The 14989-nt window shown below is 42.1% G+C and overlaps 1 protein-coding gene across 1 annotated transcript; it reads right to left on the minus strand.

Annotated features, from left to right (window-relative positions):
• Nucleotides 1-3072: 3072 nt before the first annotated feature.
• LOC129834097 (uncharacterized) lies at nt 3073-4013 on the minus strand. The gene is made up of 2 exons (XM_055898856.1): nt 3589-4013; nt 3073-3320 (listed from the first exon to the last, which is right to left on the minus strand). The coding sequence occupies exons 1-2, from the start codon at nt 4002-4004 to the stop codon at nt 3104-3106; spliced, it is 633 nt and encodes a 210-aa protein (XP_055754831.1). The 5' UTR covers nt 4005-4013; the 3' UTR covers nt 3073-3103.
• Between the last annotated feature and the right edge of the window lie 10976 nt (nt 4014-14989).

Genomic DNA, 14989 nt, shown 5'->3' on the forward strand with positions numbered 1-14989 from the left:
AGAAAAACAACTTTGAAAACCTTTCAATTTCACTTCACAGTGGAGGAAACTCTTGTAAATATGTCAACGGCAGTTTAAAAATAAAATCGAGTATAATTTGCTAATTGCAGGATAATTTTATTCAACCCCCCCTTATTCATTAGTCCACTTTTGATACATTCCCACAAAAGTGTGCATGCCAACATCCAATGAAGATATACTACTTCAAGTCAGTCTTTATGATGTGTGTTCTCAAATGTTATTTGGGCATCTTACCTAAAAAAGATTGTGGAACTAGTTACACACACAAACAGCGCTTTTGTATGTCAAAATGTGTCAAATATGGTTGCCCAAATAATAATTTATAGCTGAATGAACATATGAGACAAGTTGAGAAAACACATTTTAAATTGACTGAATTCTTGTCAAATTGGAGCTAAGTTTAAGTCATTTTTGTTGTTGTTCAGGTAACACTTGGACCGAAAAGTTGAGTAAACAAAAAAAAGTCTGTGGAACCAGTTACTTAATAATAATTAGTTGAAATTAGATTTTATTTATATTTTTTACAGTGCATGCATGACCAGGTCAAATTTTAAACAACCACTTTACGTTCATATCCAGGATTACATTTTGAACAGGATTTTTGGACGAAAATAGTTATAAACAGCAGTTAAAAATAGTTAAAGCTCAGACACACCAGTAAGATTGTCAAACGTTTGCCTGGTAAAATTGTCAAACATTTGCCTGCCGACAGTATTTAGCAACTCTGAACAGTGTCGGCACTCACTCTTTTGTGATCACACAACAAAGACCTTGGAAGTCGTCACCCACTTAGACTTTTAAAATACTCCAAACCAGAAGGTGGCAGTAGCTTTGTTTGGCAATGCATATCCGTGCGTCTTGTTTATGGTCTAGATTACCAGACATATCTGTTTATGTTGCTACTAGCCAGATGGCCACAGCTAGATAACTACCTAGCAAGGTGAAGAAAAAACAATTTTATTCACTCTCCATAATCCCAAAGTACCAGCCCATAGCCAAATGTTTAGCTTGCTAACGCTTGGTAGCTAAGGAAACTGCACAACTCGGTAACTAACACAGGCAGCTGTTTCATGGACACTAGCAAATCCATTGTTATTTACATACAATGTCAATACTAACTACAGTGGTTAGCTAGCTTGGAGGAATAATTGAGTATTGTGTCTGTGCACTTAGTTAGTTTCCATCCCATAGCCTACATTGCATATGAAGTGTGACTGGCTCTTCCGAGGATGTGCGGAAAACTGCCCTCTTATTTCCTTTTTTTCGTTGTTGGCTCCCCAACGTGGGGGTTGCTGCTCTCTGATTGGGTTTCCACTAGTTACCGCAAAGTTCAAAATTGTCTACATCATAAAAATTAATGAAAACAAACATTTGCTATCCGGTCTTAATTTAAGGTTATGGTTAGGCATAATGTTAGCAGTGTGGTTAAGTTTAGGTTTAAAATCACATTTTAGGTTTATGACTTTGTGGCTGTGGTAACTAATGACGAACCTCTGATTGGCTCAAAATCAAGTTGGCCACTGACTAGAAGCCGTAGGTTCGTCGCTACCAGGTTGGCACGCAGCATGTACGGCTTTTGCTCTAAGAAGGAACGCCACCCGCTGTGATAAGTACCTTTCGGCAGTGAAATTCTCGGTTTTTCGTGCTTTACATGCACAAATTTCGAGTTTTGATGCAATGTAAGTCTACCAATGTCCTCAGGGAAAATGTAGAAACTATCATGGGGAGTATACTGTACAAAATAATTATCTTGAAAAACGACCCATTCAATGTAAGAAGTGTGTCATATCATGAATTCCATTGGCTTCTTATGATGTAAATTAGTATGTAGTAATTCACATGAGAGCTACAATTTAACAACATAGGAATTATAAGCCTTTGTCTCTTCAGTGATGAAGCAGGCTTTGAAGTAAGACATGAATGACAGCCAAGACCACGCCCACTGCCATGTTTGAGTCCTCAGCCGGAGCTAGAGTAGGAGAAAGTAGAGGAGAGAATCCAATTGAGGGTAAATATCACTGGTTAGTTCTACTTTATTGGTGAGTGCTGGTCATCTTTTCCCTATCGGTTGGATTTCTGCCGGGCTACAGCCCCCAAAGATAAATATAAGCTGCGGGACTGAGTAAGAGCTGAGCCTGTCTACAAATCCTACCATTTGAGGCTGTTGTAGTTGGTGCTGCTGTAGTACTAATGGTACCAGTGGGGGTGGTTGCTGTGACCACAGTGGTAGTTGCCAGTGCAGTGGTGGTGGGTACGAGGCTAACAGGGCCGGAGCGGACGGTGTAGCTCCTGGTCAGCAAGTTGTCAACCATTACCTGGTTGCTGCTGGCCCTGTCACACTGATCAGGACACTTCTGAGAGGGCCTTGTGGTGACACAGAGATACACTGTACACTCCACGTACATCTGCAGACGACAAGAGACACGATCAACTACACATGCAACACTTGTACTACTGATTGTTACACTATTGTGATCATATAGGCTAACGTCGTTAGAGAGAGTCAGACCCAAGACCCCAAAAATCTTGGAGAAACATATTGTGAGAATTTGAAATAAGCATTATACACATTTGATGGCCTTTCAGATGGACATATACTGTTATTCAAACAGAGCTGAAAGGGACAAACACATAGTGGCAGACTGACACATTGATTGAAGTGGATAAATCAGTAATAACAATAATAAAACATGTTTTAAATTAAATATTATAAACTGGGTGGTTCGAGCCCTGAATGCTGATTGGCTGACAGCCGTGGTATATCAGACATTATAAACTGGGTGATTCGAGCCCTGAATGCTGATTGCCTGACAGCTGTGGTATATCAGACCGTATACCACTTGTATGACAAAACATGTATTTTTACTGCTCTAATTACATTGGTAACCAGTTTATAATAGCAATAAGGAACCTCTGGGGTGTGTGGTATATGGCCAATATACCACGGCTAACGACTGTATCCAGGCACTCTGCGATGCGTTGAGTATAAGAACAGCCCTTAGCCTTGGTATATTGGCCATATACCACAACCCCTCGTGCCTTATTGCTTAAGTATGTGATATAGGCGCTAGTTAGTCTATTTTTAGTCCCTGGGCTTTAGCTCAACTGGATAGTCATGTTGGCGGTTCCGGATGCCTGAGAGACAAATGGGAGCACCCTTCATATCCCTGAAGAGAGATACATGGCCAGAAAGACACACCGTGGTTCCTTTAGTTTTGATAGTGCTCAGGTTGATTCGGTATACCCTGACAGTGGAGGTTGATGTCAGAATCTCCAGGGTTCCATTTCCAGCTGAACACCTGAGAAAGAAGGAAGACATTTCATGTTTTTAATGTATGTGAGAGAAGCGGTTTCAAAACAGAGGCAATCTCAGTAAACTATCCATTTCATAGCGACGTGACAAATTGCTACCACCTCAACTGAGTTAAATGGACAGTTTTCTGAAATCCATGCATTGTTTAGTTCATATGGCTTATTGTAGAGCTTGTATTTAAAACCCAAGTACTCCATTTGGGGTAATAAAAAACAATTAAGATTGAGTAAAAATGTCAGAAAACTATCCCTGACCCCTGATCTAGGATACAGAGGCTGTCAGTCATGTCTTCTGTCTCGGACTCCATGCACTTGTCCACCATCAGCTCTGCCCTGTCCAGAGAGGTGTTGGAGAACACATGCAGGTCCAGTGTGTCCAGCCTGCTCGCGGTGCGGACCGACGTCTCTCGGCGGACACGCTGCGAGAAAGGGAGGAGGTGGCGGAACTTGGGGATTTTAGTTCTGTTAGCCATGGGCCCCTCCCCAGGCCGGTAGAACTCCAACCAGAACTTGACGATGCCGAAGGTCTCCTGCTCCGACGGCATATTGATGGTATACCGCGGGCTCTTGGCCTCGACGCCGGGGAAACGGCAGGCGAGCGACAAAATCAGGGTGGGCTGCCGACTGATGACAGTGTTGCGTACACTTCGCAGGGTGTTGGTGTACACCATCTCTGAACCAGAGTGCTGAGGAGAAAAGGAACAGGATCATGTGTGGATATTCTGGTTCATTCACACATCACAGCAGACAGTCTGTTAAAACTGATTTATGGAAGGAGCAGTGGCGTGCATTCATTTATGCAAAGGGAAGCCAGGCTTCCTCTAAAAACTGACCAAGAAAAAAACATATAAAATGATTTATCTTTCATCTCTGGGAAACCAGCAAGCATTTGGTCTCCCTTGATAAAAAAAATATAAAATGATAGCCAATCAGCATTGAGCTAAACTGAGTGAGCTCAAAACAGTGAATGGTCCTGGCACACCCCCCCAAAAAAGGTCCAGAGAGGCCAGTTTGGAATTGGCTTCACACCAATCACATCACATCGAGAGAAAAACGTTATTGACAGAAAAAAAATGATTTGTTGCATCTCGTTGCATTGTTGTCCTCCAGTGGCTAGCTAGCTAGCTAAAATTGGCCCTTTCTTAAATTAGCCATAGATGGAGATAGAGATTTGGACTTGTAGTTTTATTTAATTCTCCTTACTGGCCAATGATTATAACAGTGATTCTTATCCAACCAACCATACATTGTGTCCCCGGCCTGAGAGCATGGAAGTTCAATATGTAGCTAGATGTAGTAGGCTAATGTTAACTAGCTGGCTCATCATTACATGAAAGTTAGGCTAGCGAACAAGTATTTTAGCCAGGTAGCCTAGGACAACAAAAACTAAAAGCATGTACTGTATGACAGAATCATAGACTGTTTCGTCAACATGAGAGGAGGATGGCATTGACATTTCTCTACAAGTAGGCTGGGTCAACATGTTTTTTCTACTTGCAAGAACACATACAGTTGGAGTCGGAAGTTTACATACACTTAGGCTGGAGTCATTAAAACTAGTTTTTCAACCACTCCACAAATTTCTTGTGAACAAACTATAGTTTTGGCAAGTCGATTAGGACATCTACTTTGTGCATGACACAAGTAATTTTTCCAACAATTGTTTACAGACAGATTATTTCACTTATAATTCACTGTATCACAATTCCAGTGGGTCAGAAGTTTACATACACTAAGTTGACTGTGCCTTTAAACAGCTTGGAAAATTCCAGAAAATTATGTCATGGCTTTAGAAGCATCTGATAGGCTAATTGACATAATTTGAGTCAATTGGAGGTGTACCTGTGGATGTATTTCAAGGCCTACCTTCAAACTCAGTGCCTCTTTGCTTGACATGATGGGAAAATCAAAAGAAATCAGCCAAGACCTCAGAAAAAATATTGTACAACTCCACAAGTCTGGTTCATCCTTGGGAGCAATTTCCAAACACCTGAAGGTACCACGTTCATCTGTACAAACAATAGTACGCAAGTATAAACACCATAGGACTACGCAGCCATCATACTGATCTGGAAGGAGACTCGTTCTGTCTCCTAGACATGAACATACTTTGGTACGAAAAGTGCAAATCAATCCCAGAACAACAGCAAAGGACCATGTGAAGATTCTGGAGGAAACAGGTAAAAAAGTATCTATATCCACAGTAAAACAAGTCCTATATCGACATAACCTGAATGGCTGCTCAGCAAGGAAGAAGTCACTGCTCCAAAACCGCCATAAAAAAGCCAGACTACAGTTTGCAACTGCACATGGGGACAAAGATCGTACTTTTTGGAGAAATGTCCTCTGGTCTGATGAAACAAAAATATAACTGTTTGGCCATAATGACCGTCGTTATGTTCTGAGGAAAAAGGGGGAGGCTTGCAAGCCGAAGAACAACATCCCAACCGTGAAACACGGAGGTGGCAGCATCATGTTGTAGGGGTGCTTTGCTACAGGAGGGACTGGTGCACTTCACAAAATAGATGGCACCATTAGAAGGAAAATGATGTGGATATATTGAAGCAACATCTCAAGACCTCAGGAAGTTAAAGCTTGGTCGTAAATGGGTCTTCCAAATGGACAATGACCCCAAGTGTACTTCCAAAGTTGTGGCAAAATGGCTTTAGGACAACAATGTCAAGGTATTGGAGTGGCCATCACAAAGCCCTGACATCAATCCTATAGAACATTTGTGGGCAGAACTGAAAAAGCGTGTGCAAGCAAAGAGGCCTACAAACCTGACTCAGTTACACCAGCTCTGTCAGGAGGAATGGGCCAAAATTCACCCAACTTATTGTGGGAACCTTGTGGAAGGCTACCCGAAACGTTTGACCCAAGTTAAACAATTTAAAGGCAATGCTACCAAATACTAACTGAGTGTATGTAAACTTCTGACCCACTGGGAATGTGATGAAAGAAATAAAAGCTGAAATAAATCATTCTCTCTACAATTATTCTGACATGTCACATTCTTAAAATAAAGTGGTGATCCTATCTGACCTAAGACAGGTAATTTTTACTAGTATTAAATGTCAGGAATTGTGAAAAACGGAGTTTAAATGTATTTGGCTAAGGTGTATGTATACTTCCGACTTCAACTGTACACACACACACAGAAATCAGAACTATGGACAGCCACATCATATTTAGCTTACGTTGATTGGACTAAATTGTTTTTGGTATCTTTAAGTTGTCACTGTATTAGACTAAGCAGGGGTGATTAGATGATGTTGCAGTTGAAATGGTGCTGGAATAGTGGAGGCAGCTCCTACTTTGTTTGCGACCTGCGACTCTCTGAGGTTCTAAATCAACAGTTGTTTAGTAATCCGAAAATGTCTGAAACATTTATTTATTTATTTGACCTTTATTTAACTAGGCAAGTCAGTTATGAACAAAATCCTATTTTCAATGACGGCCTAGGAACAGTGGGTTAACTGCCTTGTTCATCGGCAGAACTACAAATTTTTACCTTGTCAGCTCAGGGTTTCGATCTTGCAACCTTTCGGTTATTAGTCCAACGCTCTAACCACTAGGCTACCTGCCGCCCCAACATTAACTTGCTTGACCATGCTGTAGGCCATGTAACTGTTTGTTACATGCTATATGCTTTGTGGACTTCACTGGACAGAGGTTTCTCTCCGGTTTTGTGGTGAAACAAAGGTGTGGTTGAATTTATTCTGCCACTGTGTCTTCTTATTGTCTCGGTCTTAGGCCTAAATATCACGGTGGCAAGGCATATGAACTAACAGGTTATAGAGCAAACAATGCAATTATCACAACATGTAGGTTGTAATATGGCATTTTCTCTGGCTTGGCTTTTCCAGTTATTTTACTCATGCACCACTACTGGGACGGAGCCAATGTAAGTTTTGCATTTGATACAGTGGGCGGAGTCTCGTACCACTCTCTTAGTGCCGCAGCCAGTCAGAGAGATGCGGGCCATCACATGGGTGGAGTTGGACGTGACACTACAGGAAAGATGGTTGAACTGGAGGTCTGACACAATCAGGTTCTTCAGGGTGGAAATGGGGAGAACCAGATGCATCTCAGTCTTCTCACATGTCAGCTCTGGAAGGAGACAGAAATAATAATAATACATGGGACATAGCACTTTTCAAGGACCCAAATTGTTTAAATGAAAAGAAAAACAAAAATACAGGACTCAAAACAAAATATCAGACTAAACAAAACATGAATAAAGAAAGAAAAGAGTGTGATGTATCAGTGTGTGGGGAGAGGAGGGATCTGGATAGGAACCTGGGTTAGGGTTAGGGTTTGGGTTATGGTGAAGAGAGGAGGGATCTGGATAGGAACTTAGGTTAGGGTTAGGGTAAGGGTTTGGGTTATGGTGAAGAGAGGAGGGATCTGGATAGGAACCTGGGTTAGGGTTAGGGTAAGGGTTTGGGTTATGGTGAAGAGAGGAGGGATCTGGATAGGAACTTAGGTTAGGGTAAGGGTTTGGGTTATGGTGACGAGAGGAGGGATCTGGATAGGAACCTGGGTTAGGGTTAGGGTTTGGGTTATGGTGAAGAGAGGAGGGATCTGGATAGGAACCTAGTTAAGGGTTTGGGTTATGGTGAAGAGAGGAGGGATCTGGATAGGAACCTGGGTTAGGGTTAGGGTGAAGAGAGGAGGGATCTGGATAGGAACCTAGTTAAGGGTTTGGGTTATGGTGAAGAGAGGAGGGATCTGGATAGGAACTTAGGTTAGGGTAAGGGTTTGGGTTATGGTGAAGAGAGGAGGGATCTGGATAGGAACCTGGGTTAGGGTTAGGGTAAGGTTTTGGGTGAAGAGAGGAGGGTCTTTGTAGTGTATTTCTGTCTATCGGACAGACAGTCCGATAGATAGATAGATGGATGGATGGATGGATGGATGGATGGATGGATGGATGGATGGACGGACGGTCGGTCAGTCAGTCAGTCAGTAAGTAGTGGATATCAACTACACAGTGTGTTCTATACCTGTTCCAGTGGGAAAGGTCTCCATCTGTCCTGGAACAGAAGAAAATGTGTATATTATGAACATATTTTGAACCTATGCTTGTTCGCGCCCGTGTCGGGGCGAGGGGACGGTTTAAAGTTATACTGTTACACTTTACCTCACCCCGCTTTCACCACTGTAAACAACTAAGAAACAAATCTTTCACCACTGTAAACAACTAAGAAACGATCCTTTTACCGTGCTTACTCTCGGACGGTCTCTCTCTCTCTCTCTCTCACACGCACGCACGCACGCACGCACGCACACACACACACACACACACACACACACACAAAAGAACTGTGATTGTTCTTGTCCTTACTTTGGTAAAGCCACACACATCTGGGTTCAGACTGCAAACTGTGAAGAAAAAAGGTTGTGTAAAGTACATCAGACAGGTTGGTTATAACATAGGCCAAAATATTATTGGTTGTTGACAAAAAGTTACCTGTTGGTGTTGGCCAGGAAACAAATGGGCAAAAGAGGGGGCAGGTTACTGGGGCTCTGGATCCATGTGAGATTCATGGTGGCCAGGGAACCCTTGGTTTCCAGTGCTGTCCTGAAGAGGCCAGGGGGACCAACCACCACTATTTCTGACACGCTGAAGAAGAGACATACCGCAGACAGTCAACACAGTAGAAATATGCACAGAAATGGACTAACTTCTCCAATAGAAATCCCTGATGAAAGTTTTGAAAACAGCCCATTTGTAACTTTTGCACACAACTGAGAAAGAGAGCGAGAGAGAGAGAGACGAGAGAAACATGACACAAAAGGAGGGAAACTCATGGGAAAATTGAGTAGTTTAACACACTATCAGGTTGAGTAGTATAACACACCTCTAGGTTGAGTAGTATAACACACCTCTCTAGATTGAGTAGTATAACACACCTCTAGGTTGAGTAGTATAACACACCTCTAGGTTGAGTAGTATAACACACCTCTCTAGATTCAGTAGTATAACACACCTCTAGGTTGAGTAGTATAACACACCTCTAGGTTGAGTAGTATAAAACACCTCTAGGTTGAGTAGTATAACACACCTCTAGGTTGAGTAGTATAACACACCTCTCTAGGTTGAGTAGTATAACTCACCTCTAGGTTGAGTAGTATAACACACCTCTCTAGGTTGAGTAGTATAACACACCTCTAGGTTGAGTAGTATAACACACCTCTCTAGGTTGAGTAGTATAACACACCTCTAGGTTGAGTAGTATAACACACCATCAGGTTGAGTAGCATAACACACCATCAGGTTGAGTAGCATAACACACCATCAGGTTGAGTAGTATAACACACCTCTAGGTTGAGTAGTATAACACACCTCTAGGTTGAGTAGTATAACACACCTCTAGGTTGAGTAGTACAACACACCTCTAGGTTGAGTAGTACAACACACCTCTAGGTTGAGTAGTATAACACACCTCTAGGTTGAGTAGTATAACACACCATCAGGTTGAGTAGTATAACACACCTCTAGGTTGAGTAGTATAACACACCTCTAGGTTGAGTAGTATAACACACCTCTAGGATGAGTAGTATAACACACCTCTAGGTTGAGTAGTATAACACACCTCTAGGTTAAGTAGTATAACACACCTCTAGGTTGAGGAGCGAGTTTGGGAAATGCTATAACACACCTCTCTAGGTCAGAATGAAAGGTGACAGGCACGTTGATCTGCTCATAGGGCAGAACGGAGATGGTGGCTCCCCCTGTTGGTGTCAGTCCTGTAGTGACCGGCTCAGCAGTGCAGCTTGAGGACGCCTCCTCCACTGAAACCAAGAATAAGACAAAAGTTAAGGTTATTTAGTTTTAAACAACTTTCTTTTTAACCTCCTTCAGGTATACTGTATATGATTGCTCCTTTTGAAGAACTCTGGGTGTATCTCAATATAAAATGTTCCAACCGGTACAGAACTATGGGTCATTCATCCATTACTAACTACTGTGTTGAAATTGTGTTTTTCAAGAGCGCTTGATAAATCAATCCTAGGGTGCCTCAGATCAAGACTGAACTACACAACTACATCATAGAGTCCAGTATGTATAGTTATTGAGAACAGACCAGCAGAATATACCTGATTCATTTCCCCCTGAAACAGGCCCATCAATAAAGAGAAGACAGCGTGAAATAGTTTGTGTGTCAATCTCACCTGTAAGGGACAGGTGCAGTGGGATGGAACTGAGTGCTTTGGGTTTGTTGGTTTGGGTTTGGCGTGAAAAGTCCTCCACCATCAGCTGCACAGAGTATTGGCCAGCGGACGATTTACCATTGTACAACAGCGTACACGTCTCCTATGAAGTAGCAATTAAAACAAACTCAACAACATTTATTTGAAAACAATTGTTCTTTGTTTCCCACAGAGCACATGCCTGAAGCCGAAAGCCTAACCCTCAAAAGAAACAAGTCCAACAAATAACTCTAAACTGGTTTAACCTCCCCGCACATTTAGATGGTGCATGATGCATCCATAATGACCGATTAATGTTTGATATTTCTCTGTATAGGAATAAAATCCTACACGGTTCTCTTTCTTGCACCTTTTCTTGGCGGTTTGGGGCATCGTAACAGTCACTGCTGTGTGGACTAACACAAAGACACAAATAAGTTAAGACTCACCTCCTCCATCTGCAGAAAGTTGTTCTGGGGGCAGTCAAGGCATTCTCCAAGGTCAGCCCGGGCAAAGCGACAGAGCACTGTGTCCCCATCCAGGTCCTTCACCGTCAGTGGGAAGTGATGTGGGCAGTTCACGCGAGCCCTGACACAAGAATACACACTCAGTTAATATCATATGTAACTTAAGAGTTTTTCTCCCCACTTTATTATATATATATATTTTCCTCCTGGCAGCTTCATTAAATAGTACCCACAAAACACCAGTCTCAACGTCAACAGTGAAGAGGCGACTTCGGGATGCTGGCCTTCTAGGCAGAGGTCCTCTGTCCAAAGTCTGTGTTCTTTTGCCCATCTTAATATTTTATTTTTATTGGCCAGTCTGAGATATGTATTTTTCTTTGCAACTCTGCCTAGAAGGCCAGCATCCCGGAGTCGCCTCTTCACTGTTGACTTTGAGACTGGTGTTTTGCGGGTACTATTTAATGAAGCTGCCAGTTGAGGACTTGTGAGGCATCTGTTTCTCAAACTAGACACTCTAATGTACTTGTCCTCTTGCTCAGTTGTGCCCCGGGGCCTCCCACTCCTCTTTCTATTCTGGTTAGAGACAGTTTGCGCCGTTCTGTGAAGGGAGTAGTACACAGCGTTGTACGAGATCTTCAGTTTTTTGGCAATTTCTCGCATGGAATAGCCTTCATTTCTCAGAACAAGAATAGACTGACGAGTTTCAGAATAAAGTACTTTGTTTCTGGCCATTTTGAGCCTGTAATCGAAACCGCAAATGCTGATGCTCCAGATACTCAACTAGTCTAAAGAAGGCCAATTTTATTGCTTCTTTAATCAGGACAACAGTTTTCAGCTGTGCTAACATAATTGCAAAAGGGTTTTCTAATGATTAATTAGCCTTTTAAAATGATAAACTTGGATTAGCTAACACAACGTGCCATTGGAACACAGGAGTGATGGTTGCTGATAATGGGCCTCTGTACGCCTGTGTAGATATTCCATTAAAAATCAGCCTGTTTCCAGCTACAATAGTCATTTACAACATTAACAATGTCTACACTGCATTTCTGATCAATTTGATATTATTTTAATGGTAAAAAAAGTGCTTTTCTTTAAAAAACAAAGACATTTCTAAGTGACCCCAAACTTTTGGACGGTAGTGTATCTCACAAACAATAAGTCAGACACACAGGCAGTTTGAGGACTGGGACCCTGTTTTGAGAGACTTGAAGAGGCTGTAGCGGAACCGAAGAGCTTGACAATTGGGATGAGATACAGAGGAGAAAGAAAAAAGAATGGAAAGGGAGAACGGTGCTGAGAAAGGAAGGAAGGAAGGAAGGAAGGAGGAGAGAAAGGGAGAGAAGGACAAAGAGGAGAGAAAAGGGTCAAAATGTATCAGTCATCATGACCAAATAAATCACACTACATATCAACAGTCAAAACCGTGAGAATGTGTAGACTAGAGTAAACAGAGTCATGTTTTTATGTGCAGTACAAGACTCAGGTCCAGGTTACAGTGAGTTGAGTTACCTGAGAGGAGGAGGCAGGCTGCAGTAAGGGGGCTGGTTTAGCCTCAATGGGTTAGACTGGTTGGAGGGTCCAGCCCACAAGAACAGAAACACATTCACGTTGGACCTAATTCACAGTTACAGGGGAGTCAAATAAATATGTTTGTTTTTCACTTTTCCTGAAATGGTGTGACATAACCTGCAAAATAGTTGCTTTATAACAGATAACATAATGCGTATGATATAAAGTAAGAATGATCAGTCATGAAACTGCATTATACATTAATGTTCTGAATTGTGAGGACTGAGGAGGTTTAATGTCCAACTGCTTTAAAGTAGGTTTGTGTAACATTTTCACCATTATGAAACCAACTCAAGAAACCTTACGGTCTTCAATGTTGCGGAAGCTAGCACTGAACATGACCAGTCAGTGTGTATTGATTCTATAGATGTTCTACAAAAGCACATCAAATGGTCATGGTGTGATAATAATAACAGGTCTCTCAGCGAATCACATACCCCACATTCACGTTGGCCTTGTAGTTGCTGGGAATGGTCCTCTGCCATTGACGGACGCACCAGCCTGAGGCGGGCTTCTGTCCTGTGTAGGGTAACGAGGTGGTATGCACGACACAGTCTTCGCCTGTCTGACACACTCCGGAGAACTTAGGACAGGGAAGGGCAGAGATCACGGTGTAGTGGGCCCTCACCTGCCAAAGGTCAAAGGTGACTTGAGGTCAGGAGGTCATGTAATTAATTACATGGTAACAATGAGGAACTTGCTTTTAAGAATTCAGCACAATCATTGTCTACCTGTTATTGGTGCCTAAACCACACTGTAATTATTGCCTATTTACCATTTCATTAAGGAAATTGAAACAAAAACAATGAAACAACAGGTAAATCGCAGAGACTGTAAAATACCAGTGTAGTAAGTAACCTGGAGGGGCTGTGTGTTTATAGCTGGGAGGTACAACAAGAACCAATCAACATAGATTTGTAATTCATTTGAATACTGCGCACGTGTGCATTGTAACATAGAAAGCCTATCATTATCGCAGTGCATATTTTAGGTCAATCCTGAAATTCCTAATACACAGTTTTAAAAGCTGACAGCATTGGTAATTAACCATGTGTAACCTCACCATATTTCCTCCACTCTTCTCTAGAGGGACAACATTGACCACTGCACCCAGAGAGGTGGCCTCACAGACAGGTTAGGGCAGGAGCAGGCCTAGGGCCACAACCAGGTGCCCCAGAAAAACTCGGATCAACATCAGAGCTTTTCACACAGGGATGTGTGTCGAAGGAAGCTTGGGCCTCTGGAGACAGAAATGGAGGCCCGTTAGAGGGCAATCACAAACATGAAACACAGACAAACACACTCACTCTTATTTTACAAAACAGGATCCATATTGAGACAATGACCAAACATTTGTAAATGTGCTAGTAGTAACACAACTTAAATGATTGTAGTCTTTGTAAAAGTCAACAGGACATCAACACATCAAGGTTAGAATGTTATGAATGTGGACATCCCTGTTGTTTTTGCATAATGTCTCATTCTTTTCCAAAGTTCCAACACACATGGTTATGAAGACTTCTCTGTCAATAACAGCTAGTTTTCAGATTTCCCCTCCCCACTCAGACCACTCCCATACAGTCCTTGCTTGAGAAATATTTTTCTGCTAAAAAGCAATTTTTGCCCATTTTAATGGATAATCTATTACAGTAAGGTACCAAATGTTACCCAGAAATGTGGTATTGATATGAAAACGACTGCATTGAGGAGTAATTCCAAGCCTGAGGAATTTCAAGACTAACCTAATTTACCCTCATTGGGTTTCAGTGTTAGAGGGTGAAAACTATGACCTGTTCATTTGTATGTGGGGATGGTATGCAAAGAAAATCCATTCTAAGGATTCAGTTTTAAAAGTTACAAACACTGTCCTGTATAACTTATAAATATGCTGATCTTATTGGCTGTCAGTCATTTCATCCATAGCTCCATCAATGAATGAGATCTTACATTTCTCCAGCCCTATCCCTCTGCTTTATAGAAAACCAAGTGGTGGGGCTGCAATTGACTGACAGACTAATTAGGCCTTGCTCAAGGGCACATCAGATTCCTGAAAGTCCATGGGAGATTCCATACACCTTGTGTCCTCTCTCCTCATTTCCTTATCAGAAGCTATTGGATGAGAAAGCCAGATGTCCTGCCCCTTTGACATTCTCATCCAATGGGTTTTGAGAAGGAAACGAGGAGAGAGGACGCAAGGCGTATGCAATTGTGATCTTCCCCAAGGCTGCGTTTTCACAGACAGCCAAACTCTGATCTTTTGTCCAATTATTGGTCTTTTGGACAATTATTGGTCTTTTGACCAATCAGATCAGATCTTTTGCCAATAATTGGGCAAAAATTGTAGAATTGGACTGTTTCACCAGCACAGACTGGAATATGTTCCGGGATTCATCCGATGACATTGAGGAGTTTATCACATCAGT

Source organism: Salvelinus fontinalis, chromosome 35 (genome assembly GCF_029448725.1).
Source record: "Salvelinus fontinalis isolate EN_2023a chromosome 35, ASM2944872v1, whole genome shotgun sequence".
NCBI classification, from domain to species: domain Eukaryota; kingdom Metazoa; phylum Chordata; class Actinopteri; order Salmoniformes; family Salmonidae; genus Salvelinus; species Salvelinus fontinalis.